The sequence below is a fragment of the Spermophilus citellus genome (genome assembly GCF_964194105.1).
Source record: "Spermophilus citellus genome assembly, chromosome: 6".
NCBI lineage: Eukaryota > Metazoa > Chordata > Mammalia > Rodentia > Sciuridae > Spermophilus > Spermophilus citellus.
Window position 1 is genome coordinate 152,812,652 of NC_138187.1, and position 22,263 is coordinate 152,834,914.

Below are 22,263 nucleotides of genomic sequence, written 5' to 3' on the forward strand. Positions count from 1 at the left end.
CTGCAGAAACTGTGAAAGATAATAAAATGATTATTGAAATCACTGTGTTTGGGGATTTGTTACATGGTCAGAAGGCCTTGGGACAAGCAGAGGCTAGAAGGGTGTTAGAGAAAGAGAGCCCAGAGTGAAAGGGAGATGCAGAGAGATAAGGGTAAATGATTGAATGTCCTAAGAAAGAAAGGAGGTGAAGGCATTTCAGAAAGGGCAGTGGAGAATCATCGTCTAAGAATGGTAATGTGGTCATTTGGAAAATACCTGGCTAGAGATGGGTGACCTTTGCCCCCTCCAGCTTTGCTGCCCATTGCGTGTGACTTTGGGAAAAATCCCTTCTCCTCCCTGGATTACATTCTGTGAATGAATAAACTGTGTGTGAAAAAATAGCAATCCCCAGAAAAGAGGAACTAAAAAGCAAAACTGAATCCCCCTGCCCCAATTCCGGGGTCACCAAGCACTCTTCCAGCTGTGAGTCGGTGTTTCTTAGGTAGACTGTCCCGCTGGCACAAATCCTACTTGACCCACTGGGCAGTTGTTTTCCTGACAGCACCTTAATACATTGGCACTCCACTTTCTGTATCCATCTGATCACCTAAGGGGACGCTTGACCTGAACACAGGAGGACAAAGACCCCAGACAGTGGAGATCAAAATAAGGTGTGACCACTCTGTCAGACTCTGCCAGAAAATGGCCAGCTGGCCTCCCCAGTGGATGACTGTTTCTCACGACCACAAGTGCAAACACTCTCGCCTGACCAAAAATAGAAGAGGAAAAACCAAGAAGTTCCTCAGAAGTAAGGAGAGAGTCGGAACGTGGAAGTTGTGGGAACAAGACAGAAGCAGAGGCCGGGGGAGTGTGGCCAGGAGAACCTGGCCTGGCTTCAAGCTACTCTTCAAACCACTTTTCCTCCCTGCCTGGTAACATCGGCCACTCAGTACATGGTGTTTTGGTCTTGTGTGCTTAAAAAGAAAACAGTGAATATATCGTAGTTTTTAAAAAAGAAAGAACAGATGTAAACAAGTTCTTCATCTAATGTTCTTGATCAAAAATATTCAGTAAAGACAATTTAAAGACAAAACAGAGTGTGATGATAACACAGTTCTTCGTTTTCTCATATTTAGATTATGATACCAAATATTTTATATATTCTGATTACTGAGCATCTACAACCAGCAAATATGAACTAATGAAGTGACAAGTCTAAAGTTATTAAGAAGTAGTATAATTTGAACCATTGATAGTAAGATGAAGTTTTAAAATTTTAGTTTTTTGGGTTTTTTTTTTTTTTTCAGTGCTGAGGATCAAATCTGGGGCCTAGATAGGCAAGTACTTTGCTGCTGAGTTACATCCCAGCCCTAAATTTTAGACATTTAACAAAATCACCTCTTTATAGGTCTGGGAATGTGCTGAATGATAGGCCACTTGCCTGGCATGTGTGAAGCCCTGGATTGGCTCTCTAGTACTGAAAAAAAAAAGTCACCTCTTTACAACTTTTTGTATTATAAAATCCCCTGGGGAGATACAGAAATGCTGCAATTGCATACATTCTTTTTGCCCTCCACCCCTTCATCCATTTGGGTCTATTATTGTTTTAGACCTAGGGCACAGCCTGGGGTGGACAAAGAGGCTTTCAGATATTCTGTCTTTGTTGAAAGCACCATGAAGCTGGAGAGTCAGACAGCTACACAGTTATGTCACCTGTATCACTTTAAGTGCCCAACCAAAAATATGCTACATCCTAACTAATCGGATTGTAAGAAACCATTCTTCCAGAAATAAACTCATACATATTCTCTTTTCAGTGCAAGTGTAAGGCTAAAAGATGGTATGAAAATTGCCCATGGCAACACTAAAAACAAAACAAACACAACTGTCCTCATATACAACTCAACAGGCCCTGGGAAAGAGCAATGTACAGTGGGAGGTTAATCCACGGAATTAGGTGGGGACAGTAGAGGCTGCCACACTGAGTGTTTTTATCTCTGGCTCTGACGCTTGAAGTTACAGTCCGAGCCAATGGAGAGCAGAGATGAAGCCTAAGGTGCATGTTCAAAGCCACTTGTCAAAGTTGGGGCCATGATAATAAGTATCAGGTCTGACACATGCAGTCGAACAGGGTCAGAGAAGTAGGACAGACAAGTATGTGACTGGCAACTCCTGAGCAAGTGGCTACACACAGCAGGACAGGAGGTAAATAAGGTGAGGACTTTGGGGGTTGGGAAGAGTAAGGAGAATCAATGATTAATTCTCACAAGGGGACTTCCTTTTATTCCCAGCACATAAGTATGAAGGTGAGTCAAGCCAAGTTATAATAAACCAGTATAGAAGAGATATAAATAAGAATTGAACCTTCTGGAGATAAGTTTGTAGGCTCAATAGTGCGTGCCTAGCACGTGCAAGGCCCTGAGTTTGATCCTCAGCATGAAAAAAAAAAAAAAAAAAGGATAAAAGAAATAATTGAACCTTCTTCTGAGGCATACACACACTATCATTTTACATTTAAACATTGCAGTTAGGTCTAGATCTCCATAGTTCCACTGGAGGTGACAATATGTTTGATAAGTATTGGTTTTAATTTCCAAAAGACAGGAAAGGTGAAGCCACCTCCACAGATCCAACCAGGCCATATTTTTAAGATTCCAAACTACCAGGCAGGGAAGCCATGAAGAACAGGGGACTTTTGCTTTCTCTCAGGCTAGGATATGTGTAAAATGATCAGGCCATTCAGGCTCTTGTAAAAACTTCTGGCCACTCATGAGGTTGTATTACCTATGGTAAGGTCACAATCAAGGTGCCCGTGATACTCAATGTTCTCGCACAGTGAAAATTCTCAAGAAAGAAGAGGGACAAGAATGGAAATTGTGTGATATATTGAGGTGCCCATCACATGGTGTTTAAGTGGAGACTGGATTGGAGTCTAAGGCATCGTAAAAGATCATTTCCTGTCCTGGATGAAAAGGTTCCTTCCAGCTCTGAGATTCTCCAATGTTGGAGAATCATCACTGAGAAATGGGGTGTAGGAAAGTGCCATGTCATGAGAGAAGCTGTACTTAAAGCCACATGTGATAAAGGAGTCCATCAAAAGAGACTGAATGCTGACAGTCCTTGTGGAGCCAAAGAGCAAAGAAAATGTAGTGGTTCCCATCTTTCTGCCATAATTACTCAATCCTATAATGCCAAGGCATGTTGTAGCTGTGGTCGTGATCCTCAATCACTGGACTTGAGAGCAGGAGAAACAGAAGAGACTGTGTGGTTCCTAGGAGGGAGAACTGCATTCACGGATGCATGTGGAAAGGTAAATGACTCCATTTTGCTCTGAAAGGAAAAGAAGTTTTTGTTCAGATACGCATATATTTCCTCACACTCAAAAATAAAGTATACAATGTTCAGCAAAACCTGAGAAGCAGGCATAGACAGTTTATATAGCCTGCATAGTTAAGATTCTCTTAGTACTTCATAAATTTCAACTCAAATTCATAAAGTCCACAAGATAAAAGACAGGGACTCAGTCTGCATCATTCAATTACATAGATTATTTAGTCTGCATCATAACAATTACATAGAGGTATGTAATTGTTAACAAAAAATGTTTTTTTCTTCAGCAACTATTATTTATTGAGATTAGTGTTGTACTTTATTTATAAAGGAAATAGTAATGACCCACTAATTCTGAGTTGATTTTCTAGTAAAGGGGTTTGTTATACCAGATCTACTAATATACTTTTGTACAGCAACACCTAGATTGGGTTCAAGTTTGTGGCTATGAAGCAAAGCCAAGCTCTTGACCCACCTGGGTTCTAAGTCATGATCGAGGTTTGATCAAGATTGGCTGTGATCCACTGGAGCAACTAGTAAAACCAGAGGCAGCAAATGACCTTACGAGACATGATAATCACTCTCATAGAAGAAGATGAAAAAGAAAGGCCATTTTGTGATGTATTGAGGTGCCCTTCGTGTGAGTTTTGGTGGAGGCTGGATGACAGCAGGGATCCTGTCTGTCTTTTTTCATTGTCTCTCCCAGCTGCCAGTACAGTTCCTTGAACACAGCAGGAATTTCATGCATACTCAAGGAATGAGCGTATTTTTTCCACAATGTCAAGTTCCTACATATTGCCTTTTCCTCCTTCCCCTTTTCCTTATCCCACATCCCATTTTCCAAAGGTATCCACTCTTACACATTTCATATTTTGAAAAATGAATTTAGAAGGAAAAGGATTTTCATATGATTGGGAAAGAGAAATCACTGTCAAAGTCAAAACTACAAATGACTGTAGTTTTGAAACAAAGTGCAATGTTCCCACAGAAGTCCATGGTAATTATTAATAAGGATATGGCCTGGCAAAAGACAGATCAAGATCACCAGATCATTGACTTAGGAAAACAGACCACTCCCCTTGCAAGCGTTATTTATAGTGAGCATTCCCTTTGTAGTGGGAGAGTTGTCCCAGGTCCTCTACAGTCCCCAAAACTAGGGTGGACCCATTTCTCCACGGAGCTCAGAGTGGCAGATACAGAAAACAAAATCCTCAGGAGCTAAAGGCAAGAGGCTATCTCCAGCTCCCTAGAATCCTTCCCTACACCTCTCACCTCGGGGCCTTCTTCTCCTGGCCAGAAATCCAACTCCAGTGAGGACAATGGTGAGGGCAATGGCCCCAAAGACAGCTTTCATAACCAGAAGGATGGATTCCGATTCTGGAAGCAAGCAGATGAAGAAAATCCACAAGTGTCCTTTCCCTCCTGATAACTTCAGGGACTTTTGTCCCTGTAATCATCAGGAAATCCAACACTGTTTTTCTTCTTCTTCTTTTTTTATGGTACTGGGGATTGTACAGTACAGTACAGGAGCACTCTACCACGGAGCTATATCCCCAGCCCTTTCTATTTTTCATTTTGAGACGGGGGTCCCACTAAGTTGCCGAGGCTGGCTTTGAACCTGTGATCCTCCTGCCTCAGCCTCTCAAGTTTCTGGGACTACAGGCGTGCACCACTATGCCCTGCCCAACACTACTTTTCTTACTGTCATTTCTCATCAATATGATGGCTAATAGACTATTTGTGTGTGTTTTCTGGTGTTTCATTTAAAAAAAAAAGTTTTAATTTGTAATGTAGTAAATAGCAATAGGTATGGTCCACATAAATAAAACTCTGGGGTCTGCAATGATTTGTAAGAGTAAAAAAGAGCTTTGGGACCAAACAGTGTGAGAACCACTGACTTGAAAGACCCATTCTAAAGCACACTGAGTTGGGCAGTGATCCACCCTCCCCTCCTTGACAGCTGGCATGGCTTCCTGCTCATCTTCTTTCACATTCTCACTCTCCAGATAGCCACCACCTAATCCTTACCCTGATGGCCCTGAAGAACCACGTGGAGGCCACAATGCTCCACGTGGCAGGAATAAATGTCCCTGCTCTGTGGATCCAGTTCAACTGACACCCACGTCTGATAGGTTCCATCCCCGCTGGGAAGAATGTCTCCATAATCCACTTCTTGGACAAGTTCTTCCCCATTTTTCTTCCATATCATGGAAATTTCTGGAGGGTAAAATCCATGAGCTCTGCAGAAGAGAGTTGTAATCCCCGGAAAAAATTCTTTGCGACTTATTCTGACCAGTGGGGGCTCTAGGAGGAAAAACTACAGTTTAATAGAAATGTCTTGGATACTGAGCAAACAACATTAAAATTTGGCAACTGGGTTTTCCAAATAATTTTCTTCATTGCAGGAAACATCTAAAACCAAGAATGACCCAGAACCCAGGTTCATCAATAACAAAGTTATTTATTGTATACTTCTACTGGGGTGGTGTGCTAGGAAATGAAAAAGGTGGAGTTAAGCCATAGTCTGTCTACACAGCTTTGAGTATTTGGAAAATTGTTGGGATTATTTACAGTTAACCTTTGGAATACCTTTATGTATCAAGAAAAACTGAGCCATAATATGGGTGATTATTTCTGATAAATAATTCTGTGACAGATTGGAGATTAGAACTCAGTATTCCTTGATCTCAATTCCATATTTGATGGCAATGAATGACACAGCATCTCAGCTCAACTCTGGCTCCAAAATGCCTGTGTGCTCAGGTTGACACCTTGATGACTTATTATCAGATATAAACATATATATTAGATTATGTCATAGTTGTGTCCCCAAAAGGCTACAGAAATTCATATCTTAGAAGGGCTTCGGCAGTGACAACAAGGAATTGTCCATTGTGACTTTGCTTTCTTGTAACTACTTTTTAATTTCCCAGATGGTTCTGTCCTTAACATTTCTGGCTGAAATGAGGTCATAGACCCATATAGAGACCACCCATACCAACTGGAGGACCCATTTGCTGCTCAACTCCAAAACTCACCTCCTCATTCACAACTTATTATCTGCCATTACTGATACAGGGAAGAGCCTTCACCTCAATAATGCCTTCCTTGTCTTTCCTGAGGCGTGACATTTAGATGTAGAAAAAGGCTTTCAAACATTAGAAATAAAATATAAATGCCATCAGGAGGGAATTCTTATTGACAGTGGCTGTAAGAAATTAATCTGAAATCTTTTCCTAGGCACTGACCATATGGGTTGAGACCCCATTAGGTCATTGATAGTAGACTGAGAGGAGGCTTGGAGTGGGAAGCAGTTCCTTGAGGTTGAACTTTCTACACCACCCAGCGCCTCCCTTGTGTCTCCAAGGAGCTCCTCATATCAGACAGAATCAACAGGGTTAGGATGAACCATCCCAATTCATAGCAACCGCACTCAGGCTTCCCCACCTTTCCTGCAGTGTAGCAGGCCTGGCAAGTGAAGGTTCTCTGTGTTTGTAGACAAAGGCTAAGAAGGTCACAGATCAAGGTCAGGAAGTGTCCCACATTGCCCCTCTTCCTACTGCCTAGGCTCAGCAGAAAATATCTTAGTGATGAAGCATACTGTATAACCCCAAGGTGGCCACAGATGTCAACCACATCCTAAGCTGTCAGACAGTCTTCAGTCAGACAACAATAACAACACTGAGTATGTGAACAGAGCTCCACAGCTTACAAAGTGTTTCATATACATTATTCCACACCCGTTTCTGTGAGATAGACAAAATTATGCTATTTATTTTACTCAAAATTATTGCTGGCATCGATTAGCCTCATCCCTTTTCTGACATTATGAACAACAACATATTTTGGAAGATGATTGCACCCTCCTCCAGCAAGTACCAAACTAAATTTCCTCCCTAGCATCGTCTAAACTGCAGGTACTGTTAAGTTTCTCTTTGCTGGTTGTGACCCGGCCCCTGCCCAGTGCACCAGGGGCCTTGAAGTGCTCCTTTGATTTGTCTGTTTATTTATTTAAGTAGCTAATGCTGAGAGAGAGTGGCCCATTAGAACTTCTGAAATGGTGAAGCCTTGGGGATATGAGCTGTGCACTGTCCGCCCCACCTCCGTGGAGAAGGCCATTTATCGGTTCTAACTCAGGTCCCCACAAGGCCCTGATTCCTGCCTTCGGATAGCTTCCCTCTTTGAGCCACTTTGAATAAGTTTGTCACTCAGCTTATGAAGGGGAGAGTCAAAGTCAAACTCCCCTCGTCCACCTCCAAGACCTGTGCTTTTAGACAGAAGCACTGATTCCTAACTGTGGCCTAGACACCTCCTCCTTGGGACTCCAGGAAAGTCCCTCCACTGGAGATTACTCCTGTGGGAGTGAGTGCATCGAGTCTAGGAGTTTCCTGCAGCACCGGGCTGACGCGATTTACCTTGAATAAGCTCATACATGAAAAATTCTGTATTAACTAGAAGCCAACCGATGGAATTACAGCATTTGTCTGCCAGCGAAGCAAAGACCTTCAGTTTGTCTTCTTCATAAACCCAGATATTTTTACTCAAAATGGGATTGTCGGAGCCCTTAGCTCTTGAACAATTTGTAAAAATCATCCCACCTCTGAAAGTATCTTCCAACTTATCCGTGACAGGAGATGGAAAGATTTGCCTCACTGGATCCCCCAAGTCAAGGCGTCCTTGGAGGTACTCCAGTCTGTCATGACAAATGGAGCTGCTAAATTTTATCAAGCTGCTGCTAAAAAAATAACCAGGGAAAGTTATCCGAGGGAGTTCCAAATCTCAACAGTGCAGCTCTGGTGACGGATCTCAGCACAGGGTGAATGTCACCTACACAGGAAGAAGTTATATATAAAACCAATTTTGCTGGGAATTCTCTCTTGTTACCTGTTCTTAGCAGGGTATCTTTGCCATACTCTAGGAATCTCTTTAGCCAGGCAATGCATTCTTCTTCCAGCCAATTCTTTTGATATTGTAACTCATGCTGATTGGCTTCCCATGCCCGTTTGGTGATGTGGGCCACATTATCTACTGCCATCCAGGACAGGGTGTCTTTATTGAAGACGATGAAATCTTGTCCGTCATATGCATATTGGAGAAATCCCGTGGTGCTTCCATCCTCCAGCAATTCACAGCCAATCATTCTCTGGTAAGTGTGAAGCCCTGGACACAGAAGCATGAAAGGGCAGGCACAGGGCAGAGGGGGCTCTCAGGTGACATGATCGGGGCATGGCTGGAAACATCCTCTGCTGTAGTTTATGGGACCCCACAGGCCTGCAAGACACTGCTGGGTCTTCAGGAGGTTGCTGTTACATAAGCCCACCCATCAACAGATATTTGGGGAATACCTACTGCATGCCCAAGCAGTGTGATAACTCTTGCCCTGCAGAGTTAGCCTGTCTCGGGAGCGATTAATTGATAAACTTTGTGGCTATTATGAGTGCAGTGGAGGAGAAAGAGATGCAGGAGCCAGAAATATCCCCTGGAAAGTTAATGTAGTCAGTCATGCATAAGCAAGCACATGGCTGAGCCTGGCCACCAGGAAATGAGACCCAGTAGGCAAATTTAGAAGGGAGACACACATCAGAAGGCGAGATGGCAATGAGATGGGGATTGGGGGGATGAGATGGCAATGAGATGGATGACAAAAGGTTGCTGGGGAAGAGAAGGACAATTTGGAAGGTGCATAGGACAGATGGTAGGCATTGAACTCCATCAAGCAGATTTGCCAAAAGCCATGGAGAATGCAAGTCAGCGAATGCTCACATTGGCCACCGTCAGCCCAGGGACTCTGCTAGAAAGGGACCGTGAGGGACTCGTTCATCCCCTCGCAGTCACACCTGAGTGATTGTAGTGCCTCTGCAGGTGCCTCAGCTCCACCTTGAACATCTGCTGCCAGCCCCTGAGCAGCTGAGTGTACCTCTCCCAATGATCAGGTGCCAGGTTCTCTGCCATCCACGGGGCCCGCGGCTCCTTCTGCCGAGTGACACTGTCATATGTGGTGATAGGGTGGGAGTCCACATACCCAACTGAGATAAATTCAGGAACCCCGTGGCCAGGATCCGAAACGCCCAGGCGAAAGTATCTCAGAGAGTGTGTTCCTGGGCAGGAGGCAAGAAGGGAGACAGTGAGAGTCCCAGACGGCGCGAAGCCACAGTATACGTTTCAATGACTCCCCACCGGGCTCCGCACTCAGTGGCACTGTGACTTATGGGCCCCAGATGCTATTTCCTCTTACAGAATTCTAGAACTCTGGGAATTAGAACCTGGAAAGCCCTTTAGGGCTCTAGCCATGACTTGGGAACTTTTCATGTCTGAATCTTAAGGTGAAGTTTTTTTTTTAATCTTTATTTTATTTATTTTTATGTGGTGCTGAGGATCGAACCCAGGGCCTCACACATGCTAGGTGAGCGCTCTACCACTGAGCCACCACCCCAGGCCCTAGGGTGAAGTTTTTTAAGTAACCAAACTTGTAAGCAAAGTATAACATGCTGCTCTAGCATTGGGGGGAAAGGCCCCAAACCACTCATTGGGGTTCCCAGGGCTGCGCTTGAGGGAGCTCCGAGAAGGTCAGAAAACCATGATACCCCAATTCCCTCGTTTTACCAACCAAGCCCCAGGTGGATAGACAAGGACCTCCCACTCCACACACACGCATGCACACACGCACACACACACTCACACACACACACACACACACACACTCTCACACACACTCACACACACACACTCTCACACACACACTCACACACACTCACACACACACACACTCACACACACACACACACACACATCAGGTCAGGCAGAGTGAAAACCTCCATAAGGACTTAGGCCTTCTGAGGGAAAAAAAATTTTTTTTTAAACAATGTGCTTTTCCTGGTTTTATACCAAACCACCCCCATTATCCACTTTCTTATTTTTTTTTTCTAGTTTTTCTTCTGGATAAATGTCACTGTAAGGATTGCAATTATGAGTAAGGGCTAAAAGTCAACTGAAATGAAGCAAGGGTTTGGCCTCTGTCCCTCCCACTGACCTCAGCTCAGGGTCTAGTGGAGTCAGACAAGGTGGTTCAAAGTGGCACAGTACCTGCTGGCCTGCAACCTCAGGGGAGACTTTCCAGAGAAGTCACAGTCTTAAGGGATATCTTGGGACAGGTAGGAGGTGAGCAGGCGAAGGGACAGGGAGGGGACAGGAGGGAGAACAGTGGGAAGTCTGAGAGCTGTGCTCTGGGAATCAGCCTCCGACAGCTGCGCACAGCATCACAGAGGGGACTGGGCATCACAGAGGGGACTGGGACAATGACACCTGGGAGGTACGCAGAGCCCAGGCTGAGAAGGCCAAGGCCCTCCGTGCTGTGCCATGCCAAAGAGCCGGCAGACAGAGGCACGTGGCTCTGCTTGCTGTTGTCAGGAAACACCCACCTCAGCCTTTCCTCTTGCTACCTCCTGCCATTCTGCCCCACCTAAGTCCTTCCCAGAGCCAGGCACGCTGGCACACACCTGTAATCCCAGTGACTAGGGAGGCTGAGGCAGGAGGTACAAGAGTTCAAAGCCACCCTCAGCAACTTAGTGAGGCCCTAAGCAACTCAGCAAGACCCTGTCTCAAAATAAAAAATAAAAAGGGCTGGGCGGGGCTGAGGCTGTAGCTTTAAAGCGCTTGCCTCGCAGGTGTGAGGTACTGGGTTCAATCCTCAGCACCACATAAAAATAAATAAAGACACTGTGTGTTCATCTATAGCTAAATAAATATATATCTTTTAAAGGGCTGGGGATATGGCTCAGTGGTTAAGTACCCCTGGGTTTATCCCTCATACCAAAAAAAAAAAAAAAAAAAAAAAGTGAAATAAAATGAATAAATCCTTCCCAGGCATCAAAACCCATCTCCAAAGACACTCTTGGAACCAGCTCTGACAATTACATGGCTAAGTGGAAAGGATGAATGGAGGGCCACATGCCCAGAGATCCATATATGTAAGAAGAATAAATCCAGCAAACTGTTAAATGCGTCCTATACTCTGACATTTAGGGATAGCTCTCCATATGACCCTGATGGACAAATCCAAATTTTAAAATCTCAGACTTTGTGAAGTTCTAGACCTGAATGTAGCGACACAGACAGAAAGATGACCTGTGTCCTTTAGCCCCTGGCCCTCGACCTGGGACCCACCTCCTTCTCTTCCCACTTCTGGGCCTGCCAAGGGCCTGTGCACATGTTTAAATACCCCTGAACTCCCACTCAGGCTCCGTCCACAATGCAGCCTTCTGGCCACCCCTCAGGTCCAGCAGGGCCTCAAAAGCAGCACACTCCACCCTTCAGGCCATGGACAAGTGAGGAGGCCACACAGCCCTGAGTGACCAGACAGGAACTCTAGGTTATGGGTGCACGGAGTGTGGCTGGAGGGAGGGGCACAGATGGGGGGTAGCAGCTCCCCGCAGCCTGTGTCCGATAGCTGCACTAGACACCACTTCCCCAGAGTCTTTCCAGATTGCTCAACCCCAACTTGCCATCTGCTTTGGGAACTCACTCAGATCTTCTGATGGGGTCTTCCTCATGCACAGAACCTGCTGCAAGGTCAGCCTCCTAGTCCCCAGGCTGAGGACACCTAACAATGCTCATTCCTTCTTCTTCATTTATAAGCACATAGTTAAGAAAAAAAAAATTCAGACTTTTAAAAAAATCAGCTCCCAAAATGGTTGGGTTCGTTTCTATGTGAGCAATTTGGTTTTTACTTTAGTTTTCTCTCAACTGCCTGCTATAGTCTGGATCTGACATGTTCCCAAAAGGCCCCTGCATTAAAGGGTTGGTCCCCAGTATGTCTTTAAGAGTTGGGGTCTAGTGGGAGGTCTTAGGTCATTGGGGGCACGTCCTTGAAAGAGATGTTGGGACACTTGACACAATAAACCTTTTATCTTTATAAATTGATTATCTCAGGATTTTGTCATAGTGAAGGAAAGCTGACCAACACTCTGTTTATGAAAGAATTTATAATGTGCATATCATGTCTGAGCACCAACAAACCACAGGCAAGAGCACCTTTACCTAGAGTGGGGATGCTCCTTCCCGGGGTCCTTCTGCCTGATTGTGCCAGTTCTATAAAGGTAGTGTCTCTCTCTCTCTCTCTCTCTTTCTCTCTCTCTCTCCTCTCTCTCTCTCTCTCTCTCTCTCTTTCTCTCTCTCTCTCCTCTCTCTCTCTCTCTCTCTCTCTCTCTCTCTCTCTCTCTCTCTGCTATTCGAGCTGGAATAGGCAGTTGGTAGCTATTTGGTGGACCAAATTGCTTGATCTCCCTCCCCAAAGGCCTCAATCCTACAGGTCAGCAGCAGTTCTGAGCAAGATGGAAGCTGGTCTTCCTCGAGGCTTGGGCAGTATAAGAGCCCAGTGACCCTTTATACTGTTTGACCTCTTACTTGCCCCTTTCTCCCCCTGTGGTGGATGGAGCTGGGGTTGGGAGGGAAGACAGCAGAAACCTCTAGGCTCTCACATAAAAATGTTGGCTCTTAAAGAACCAGAGCCAAAGATTGAAGCAGAAGCAGGAGTTCTATCACAGAACCAACAGTTACCATAGTCGGCTTCAATGCTGCTTACCTTTGCTTATCTTATGCCTACTTCTCTATCCTAAGGCACTTAAGAACTGGGATTTAGCTCTTTTTTTTTTTTTAAGAGAGAGAGAAGAGAATTTTTTTATTTTTAATATTTATTTTTTAGTTCTCGGCAGACACAACATCTTTGTTGGTATGTGGTGCTGAGGATCGAACCCGGGCCGCACGCATGCCAGGCGAGCGCGCTACCGCTTGAGCCACATCCCCAGCCCTTAGCTCTTTTCCTTTGCATTTCCTGCAAGGTCTAGCACAGGGAGCTTGGAACAAAGTAGGAAGCTGGTAAATACTTGGAGGATCAAACTGTCGGTGAAGCACTTTATTTTTCTGCCTTGGAATAATGAAGTATGCAAAAATGAATATGGATCTATTTATCCTGGAATTACAGTTTCAAAATACTTTTCATTCAAGGGAAGCCTGGCACACAGGGAACAGAGTCAAAATCCAGTTTACATCTGATCTAGAATCTGCCAAGGGTGGATATGCTGGGGCCTGCTACTGCTTTTGAAGCAGCTCTGTTTCTCCATATCTGGAAAGGGTCTGTGGTTATTCTGGAGGTGCGGCTGTTCCAAGTTGGAGGCCAAAGGGAGAACAAGTCATGAGCATTAGCTCTACACTTTCTTAACATCCATTTATACATTCAGTGAGTGCCTGGCAACTCTTCTAGCTCTGAGCAACACAAGAGCTAGAAAATGTCAGCTAGAGTCTGGTGGGTGGAAGAGAAGAAAGACAGAAAGTATAACTGAAAGAAAGATAGACAGATTCAAATATAAATAAATATATATACAAATATAAATATATATATATAATATAGATATATAATATATAATATTATCTATCTATCTATATATATATGTGTATATATATATATATATATATATATATATATATAGAGAGAGAGAGAGAGAGAGAGAGAGAGAGAGAGAGAGAAAGAGAGACAGAATGAGAGAGAGGGAGAGAGAGAGAGAAAGAGAGAGAGAGACAGGAAGTTCTCCTCAAAAGGTGACTTCTGCGCATGTGCCCTCAGGGAATGAGGAAGGCTACAGGCAGGAGGGACCATCAAAGGACCTGAGGAAAGAGCAGAGCAGCCTGGCCTGTTCTGGGAACAAGAAGAAAGCTATGGTTAAAGACACCGAAGGGGAAAGAAAGAGGAAGGAATCATTTCCACAGTTATTCATAAGAAAAACCTTCGTGGAAAGCAGATTACAGGGAAAGAATGGAGAAAGGAGAAGGAAGAAGGAAGAAAAAAATTTCTAAAAGCTGTGTTACCAAGCTCAGTTGGGCTGTTGTAGAACTTCTCCTGGACTCTGGAACTCCCATAATGATATCTGGGTCTACATTCCTGGTAGATACCAATAAGCAAAAAGAAGTACTAACAACTTGGGGCATTATTTTCATGATAGGAAGATTTATTCTAGGTCTCCTAACTTCTTCTCCCAATACAATGCTTACAATTTAAATAATTTTACTATGTTAGCTTTCTGTTACTATAACAAAATACCTGAGATAACTTATAAAGAGAAAAAGGTTTAATTGGTCACAGTTTGGGAGGTTTCAGTCCACAGCATATTATGCTGTTGTTTTGGGCCTGGGAGGAGGCATTATATCATGGAAGGAGTTCCTAAAGAAAACCTGCTTACATCAAAGCCAAGGAACAAAAAGTGAGGAAAGGGCTGGGGTCCCACAATCCCTTTTTTGGGGAATTCCTCAATGACATGAAGACCTCCCACTAGATCCAAGCTCTTAAAAGTTCCACTGTCTTCTACTAGCACTGGAAACCAAGTCTTTAACAAATGGGTGTGTGTGTGTGTGTGTGGGGGGGACATTCAGGATCCAAACTATAGCACTTAGTTTCTTCTTTTTTTATGTGTATTTACTTATTTTTTTAGTTGTAGTTGAACACAATACCTTTACTTATTTATTTTTTTTTAAAGAGAGAGAGAGAGAGAAATTTTTTAATATTTATTTTTTAGTTCTCGGCAGACACAACATCTTTGTTGGTATGTGGTGCTGAGGATCGAACCCGGGCTGCACGCATGCCAGGCGAGCGCGCTACCACTTGAGCCACATCCCCAGCCCTACTTATTTATTTTTATGTGGTGCTGAGGATTGAACCCAGGGCCTTACATGTGCTAGGCGAGTGATCTACCACTGAACCACAGCCCCAGCCCACACTTAGTTTCTTATAAAAATATAAATTCATAAATGTTTGCATTATATAGAATTAAACAAGGCAGATAGAAGTAAGTTCACTACACCAACCTTCTTTTAGCCCCAATCTCAGTTCAATTCCTGGTTTGGGAGCAGTCGTTCTCCACCAGCCAGCCTTGACTTCAAAGGCTGCTTAGCCCCTAGAGGCTGGATTCCATCTGCCAGGCTGCCTGTCCATCTCTCTCACACGCAACCTGTGTAACGCCGCTCTAGGACATCATGGTCATGGGCCCTGTTACCATCTGGTGGCGCCACAGGTACAAGTCACACTTGCTCTTAGTTTGACTTCCAAAATGTTTGCCGTGATGTGATGTCAGTTGACAGATGTGAAGTCATCAACCCAGAGCAGAAAAGATAGGGGAAAAAGTCCATGGTACCCCCTCTCCCTGTATGTTAGACCTTGTGATAATTGACATCCTACTAGGACACGTTGCCCGGATGTTCAAATTTCTAACATCATTATTAAGGTTGAATCATTTGAACAGACTAATATGACTCCACAGAAATGGCAATTTCATACAATTAGGTCTAATCTTCTGATTTTCTCTTCTTGATCGGATACTTAGGAAATTGGGTTTATCGCTCCCTTTTCATGAGCATATGATTAGCATCACCCTCCATATGGGCTAAAATCTCTGATTTAGTTTGGTCTTCTGTCCAGCCAGCCAAGCCGCTTCTCAAAGGGCATTTGCTGCCCTGTCCCGTTAGCCTCTGATAGACATTGCTAGAGAGCCCGACCAACACAACCAAACAGCTCCCACAGCAGGTGCGACTCCAATTTATACTCCTAAATTATGTCCCTTGAATTTGTAAATTAGCCAATTGGGCCATTTTTACAAAAATCTGTGCAAAAATCACTGGATTATAAGATAACTGATTATGTGTTGTCAGGTATTTGTCCCCAGGGGCAATTTACATTTATTGACTATCTACCAGGTGAGGCGTGTGAAAACAAATCAGATACCAGCTCTTTCCTCCAGGAATTCGTGGTGTTGTTGGGGAACTACACGTGTAACATAAATAAATGCAATGCAGTAAAACACACAGCACAGAGAGGTACCTTGGAGTGCTCCCACGGCTCAGAGGGCAGAGACCCTGCTCTCCTATGACCACAGGGAAATGCTCCCAGGAGGAGGTGGCAGATCAGGTGGCCTTCAATGAGTCACCAAGGGCAGCCGCATCTTAATCATAACCATCAGAACTCTATTTATTTATTGAGCAAGTACCATGTGTCAGTTAGCATTCCAGGCCCTCGATGAGCATGGGTTGTATTGACTCTTTACAATAACCTTTTGAGGTTAAGACTCCATTCCACAGATGGAAAATATGTGCAGAGAGATTCAGTAAATTGCCCGAGATCATCCTCAGAGTCCATAAATGAAGGAACAGGAAATCACCATCTGATCTCTCTACCTTAGACCACCTAACCCTCATCAGACGAGGGGTGTTTCCCCAACCCAGCCTCCTTCAGGCTTCTGTCCCTGAAACATCAACTGCTCTCTCCCGCCTCCTGGTGTCAAGGAGGACTTACTGTCTCTGATCTCCCAGTCCCTTGGGCCCAGGCTCCAGGCTTTCCTGTAGGTGGCGGAGAGTCCTGACTCAATTTATTTGTTATCCCTCCCAAGTAGACCGATGCCTTAATAAGGTCAAAATGATTTTGATTCCTGGGAACTATGCTGGAATTTCAGGCATCACGGGAATGAGGGGGAGAAGTGGAAGGCGATATTTTTAGTTAAGAGGATCTCTGGACACTTCTCGAGTAAGGCAGCCATGTGGATAGCTCTCCATGCAGCAGGAACTGCCTGTCCCCTCTCCTAACAACTTGTCTAATGACAGGAATTTAATGGGATGCTATAAGTGCTAAATGTGACAGCTTGGCTTCTTAGTTACTCTTTGGAGGCTACTGTTGTTGGTTTGGTCTTTATTTTTTTAGAACTGGGGAGCAAACCCAGGGCCTCCGGTGCTCTATCACTACTGAATTACACCCCCAGCTCTTCTGTGTTTTTATTTTGAGACAGAGTCTCACTTAGTTGCCCAGGCTGGCCTTGAACTCACGATCCTCCTGCTCCAGCCTCCCAGGAACCGCGGTTACAGGAGTGCTCCCCCACGCCTGGCCTGTGGCTACTCTTTTGAAGGTTACCAGCACATCATTTTATTATTTTCTGAATTTCTGGGAAGCCCAGGTCTAGCTGTTAAGGACACAGCAATGAACAAATCAAAGTCCCAGCCCCTCTGAGCTAATTTCTACAAAGAATATTGGAAATATACAAATATAGAATATAAGGTCAGGTGGTGATAAAAAAAACTCGAAAGAAAATAAAGCAGACAAGAGAGTGTGGGGAAGGTTGATAGCTTAGATAGAAGACCGGGAGAGGCCTCTCTGAGCAGGTAATATCTGAGCAGATATGTGCATAGTGTGAAGGAGGGAGCCATGCGAGAAGAACCTTCCAGACAGCACAGTAAGCCCAAGTCCTTGAGTAAGGTGAGTGCCTTGCACATTGGAGGGACACTGTGGGGCCCCGTAGAGCTTTGGAGAATAAATGAATGAGCTCTGGTGGTTTTTTCTGTACCCTCTGGATATGATGATGACCATACATCTCCTGTTTCCCAAAAGCATCCCAATTTTATGAACCTTATGCTTTTTAAGTGATCCATTGAAGTTGTAACAAAATGTGATTTGTTGTGTTTGCTCTTGAAAAGTTTTCCCTAATAAATATAAATTCAGGTGTCAGAAAGAATGCACGTTGTAATCTGTCTCACTTTAGGCTTCATAAGAGAGACGTGTTTAAAGAGTTGTATGTTTGACCTTTCATCTGGGTTCCCTCCTCCAGTTCTTGGCAATCCCCTGGAATAAGAGGATTGAGGTCAAGTGAGAATAAATAGACATTTCAACTAGTGAAAAGGAAAAATCTGTGAATTAGTCAAATTTCTCAGATTTAGATAGATTCCATTTCAACCAAGAAGAGGGCCTTAGGGGAGGGAAGTATTGTCTTGGAGACATTTCTATTGCATGTACCTTGGCAACAGCTCCATGGAAACAGACTGAAGTCTAATAAAGTCTATAGCAAATGCCCATATTTTCTCATGTTAACTCTTTGAACTCAAGGTCATTTCTAAGCAGATAATATGCAAGCCTGTCTTCTGACACTAGCTCAGTTGGCAGCTTAGGGGGCTTCTCCATTATCAGTCCTCGTATCTGAAGGACTCCATTCATGAAATGCATGGACATAGTAGATTAATACATCCATGAATTTTTGAGTAATATCAAGAGGCCGACGTTGGTTATGTCAAGATGAAACACAACAAACCACATGGCTACACAAGAGAAATCTTGTACATGTCCCCAGCCTGATTATGTCCACCCACATCGCCACCAGTTCACAGTTTCACACAGGCTGAAAAGAAGAACAAGATGAATTTTAAAAGCATGAAATACCCTTTTTGGTGGGAGGGGAGTACTGGGGATTGAGCTTAGGGGCACTCAGCCACTGAGCCACATCCCCAGCCCTATTTTGTATTTTATTTAGAAACGGTCGCACTGAGTAGCTTAGTGCCTTGCTTTTGCTGAGGCTGGCTTTGAACTTGAGATCCTCCTGCCTCAGCCTCCCGAACCACTCGTATTACAGGAGTACACCACCATGCCTGGTTGAAATAGCTTTTTAAAATACCAATTCTGCAAACATAGCAAACCACTGGTTTGAATTTGCAGTCATTATTGTTGCCCAATCTCTCTACGGTTCATAGTCAGATAACTTCAATTTCTTAGGGACTTTTTTTTTTTTTAACATAACCTCACTCTGGAAGCATTTATTAAGTGTCTGCTGGACATTAGGTAGGGCCAGGGGAATAAGAGAAAAGTGAGGTTCTCTCTCGCTGCTTTAAGGACAGCCCTCACAAGGGAGAGTTTAGAAATAGAAAAATCATAGAACTGGGAACAGGAGCTAGAAAAACATAAAGCAAGAAATGGTCACCCGAAGGCTATGGAGTTGCTAAGAGTAACACTGAAGTGATAATGGAGTTATTTTGACCCTTCCTGGAGTTGTGACCCCACACACTGTGGTATCTCCTCCTTGTGTTTCCTGTCTATCACGGTATAGTAGCATTTATCCAGGGCCAGCAGTAGACACAAATGTCAGGTGGACCAAGTCCCCTCTCGTAACCCCATGTCTCTCCCTGTTAATAATACTTAAGGCTCAGGAATGTTCAGCCAGGGCCCTGGCAGGAAATGGCCTTCACCCCAGACAGATCCCACCCGGGGTCCTTAATGAAGGGACACCTTGCATAGGTAGGGACAAGGCTAGGGAACAAACAAGGATTGGGGCACCCAGAGGTTAGCAGCAATGGGGAGCCATTATCACCTCTGGAGTTGAAGAAATCAGAACAGCAAACAGAGTTGCCTCAGCCCAGTGGGAGTGAGAACCCTTGAGAAGGGCTATTCAGGCCAACTGCGCTGGGGAGGGACCCGGCTGCAGCCAGAGGAAGGTGTGAGAAAGACGCATCTCGCCCTCTCTTTCCTCCCACTCTCTGGTCTCTCCTCTCTGCATCTTGCACTGGGTGACCCTCCCCACCCCGAAATCTGTAAGAGAGCCCGGTGACCATGCAGTCTGTAGCAATTGGCCTTGGGGACACAGCAGGACAGGGAAGGAAGGAATCTAAGGAGTCAAAAGGAGACTAAGCAGCACAAAGGGACCTCCCCCACCCTTCATAACTCATTTATTTCAATTCCCTTTCCACCAAGTACCCGAGGGCCACATATTCACATCCAGGGGCACCATAGTGTTTTGGGAAAGCTCTGGACTGAAAGAAGACCTGCCTACAATTCAGACTGCTCACTACGGAAGTTTAGTCCATCCTTCCAGGCCTGCAGAAAAAAACAAGACCTTCCCCCCACCCCCCACCCCTTTGACTAAGTTGCCCAGGTCGTCCTTGAACTTGTGAGTCCTTCTGCCTCAGCCTCCCAAGTAGCTGGGAGGCAGGCGCCACGGCACCAGGCCCTTATCTTTAAATGGGGGATATTTTCTTAGAGTATCAAAAGGACACACGAGAACATTGGAGTGGATAATAAGTTTAAGGAACATTGTTCTATGTTATTGGAGAGTTCCTTGAGGAGCGGACGTAGGTAATGTATCAACTTCTTAATTTCTAGAAATATTACCCTTTAACTCCCCTCTCCCTTCCTCTTGCCATCTTCTGCCTCTTACCCTTATCCCCAATGTTTCCCATTTTTTACTTAAATGACAAGATAACCGTTATATTTTCACAGAAGCAGAGACTGTCTATCTTATTCGCTGTCATAGCCTACTGCGTGCCTAGCACACAGTAGGCCATCAATCAGTATTTGTAGAAGTCATACACAGATGACTTGAAAGAGCTCCTTCCTGACGTGTTCATCAGTCACTAGCTGGGGTAGGGCCACGTCTGAGTTCTGGCTCCCCTTCCGCCTCCCTCCCCCGGAAGTACCCCCCTCAGCCTGGAGAGTGGTTGCTTAGGGCAGAGGAAGGCTGGTGCTTCCTGTCCCCCAAGGGCCTCTCCTGTACTGGGGGCAACAGAAGGCTTCTGCTTCCCGGTGACATGAGCCCCCTAAACAATGAAAACCTCTTCCTACTATCGATTAGTGGATTAAAGTTTCTTAGGTCCAGTAAACAAGCCCAGAGCCCGGTTTTTATCTGTCTTGGATCTCTAGTTACAGGCAGGGCTTGTGGTGAGGACGAAAAACAATACCTGTGGACAATGGGTCCTGTCCACTGTCCAGTGCCCCTGGAACTCGACTGCAACCCCGTGAGATTTGCTAAGTTAGAGAAGAGGAGAAGCAAAGTTAAGGGCAAGGATGTGAGCAGAAAAGAAAGGACGCAGCTCCCAGGAAAGGGAGGAGGAAGCTACCAGGAAGGTCTTTCCAGAATGGCTGCCAACCCCTCAGAAGGTGGTGACCTCAAAACCCTAAAACGTTTGCCAGACAACTGTTCGGCTCATCCACTGCCCTTTCAAGTCCTGAGTGAAATGCACCCACGTTTCTGCCCCTGGTTTCATTTTTCACCACAAGTTTTAGGAAGCAAAGCTGTTGTTCCTCTCCCCTCTCAGAGGACTTGGGTACTCACGGGCATGACTGAGCTTCACCATGAATACAGTGATTAGAGGTACCAGGAGCACCATCAGCCCCCAGCAAAGTCCTCTGCTTTCCGATTGATTCGGGTCCCTGTTGATCTATTTGAGAACCTAAACTGCAGCCTGTGTTGAGTAATTTAGCAACAGGGGCAGGACACAGGGTCCTCTTCCAATAACAACAGGGGAAAACATTGAGCATCATCAGCTGCTAGGTAGAATAGAGGCAGGCAAGTCAATGCATTGACTTTTAACCCTTTGTGTGTTTGAGACGCTGCTCCTGTGGCGTGCCGGTCTTCACCTTCTTCCCAACTTTTAAGTATTTATTAAGCCCAGATTTGCCCAAGGCCTAGGAAACAAAGGTTAATAATACATGGTTACTCAGGGAGCTCAAGTTGCTGCCTTTGCCACTTCCCTGGAGTTTAAATTGTACCAATGAGAAAGTCACAAGTTCCCAGAGTTTGGGACTCCTTCTCTAACTGCCTGCAATGCTATAGTCCATATGTCTGAGAAACATGTGCCACTCAAAGTGTCCTGTAGTTTTTAGCTTAAGGCTATGTTCCCTGATGCTGTTGAACTGGGCACAGTAGGCCCCAGAAATCCTTTTGGAAAAGGGCAAGAAAAAGGCCTTAGAGATGACTCCTAAGGGTGGCCACTCAGCTTGCTCCATCAGCCACCCCCAAGATCAAGCTGTGACTACACTGTCATCAGGAGCACATGACAAGTCGGAAAACAACAGCTGGAGCTTGTCCAAGAAGCTGGGGGACAGGCCCAGACTGGAAAGAGGAAGTAGAGGTGAATGGGAGAGAAGAATGGAGGCAAGGCCATGAGGCAGGCCAGACTCGAGCTAGGGCTCGGGGACCCGGGTTTGCATCCCAGCTCTTGGATTTGGGGCAGTATCCCAAATTGCTTGGTGTCTTCAACTTTTTTTTTTTTTTTTTTAATTTTTTAGTTTTCGGCAGACACAACATCTTTGTTTGTATGTGGTGCTGAGGATCGAACCCGGGCCGCACGCATGCCAGGAGAGCGCAATACCGCTTGAGCCACATCCCC

The 22,263-nt window shown here is 44.9% G+C and overlaps 1 protein-coding gene and 1 long non-coding RNA gene across 3 annotated transcripts in view; one reads left to right on the forward strand and one right to left on the reverse strand.

Annotated features, from left to right (window-relative positions):
- LOC308650944 overlaps nt 1–22,263 on the forward strand; it is a 902,096-nt gene that overhangs the window by 97,777 nt on the left and 782,056 nt on the right. The window lies entirely within an intron of this gene.
- On the reverse strand, nt 1,254–21,346 carry LOC308651832 (major histocompatibility complex class I-related gene protein). Of its 2 annotated transcripts, XM_081299381.1 has the most exons (7): nt 21,207–21,346; nt 20,833–20,899; nt 9,147–9,407; nt 8,194–8,469; nt 5,338–5,613; nt 4,582–4,686; nt 1,254–3,309 (listed from the first exon to the last, which is right to left on the reverse strand). In XM_081299381.1, exons 1-7 carry the CDS (start codon nt 21,210–21,212, stop codon nt 3,251–3,253), a joined length of 1,050 nt encoding a protein of 349 aa, XP_081155507.1. In that variant the 5' UTR covers nt 21,213–21,346; the 3' UTR covers nt 1,254–3,250. The 2 variants fall into 2 exon arrangements, with proteins under 2 accessions (XP_081155507.1, XP_081155508.1); XM_081299382.1 differs by lacking the exon at nt 20,833–20,899 and having other exon boundaries at nt 21,207–21,345.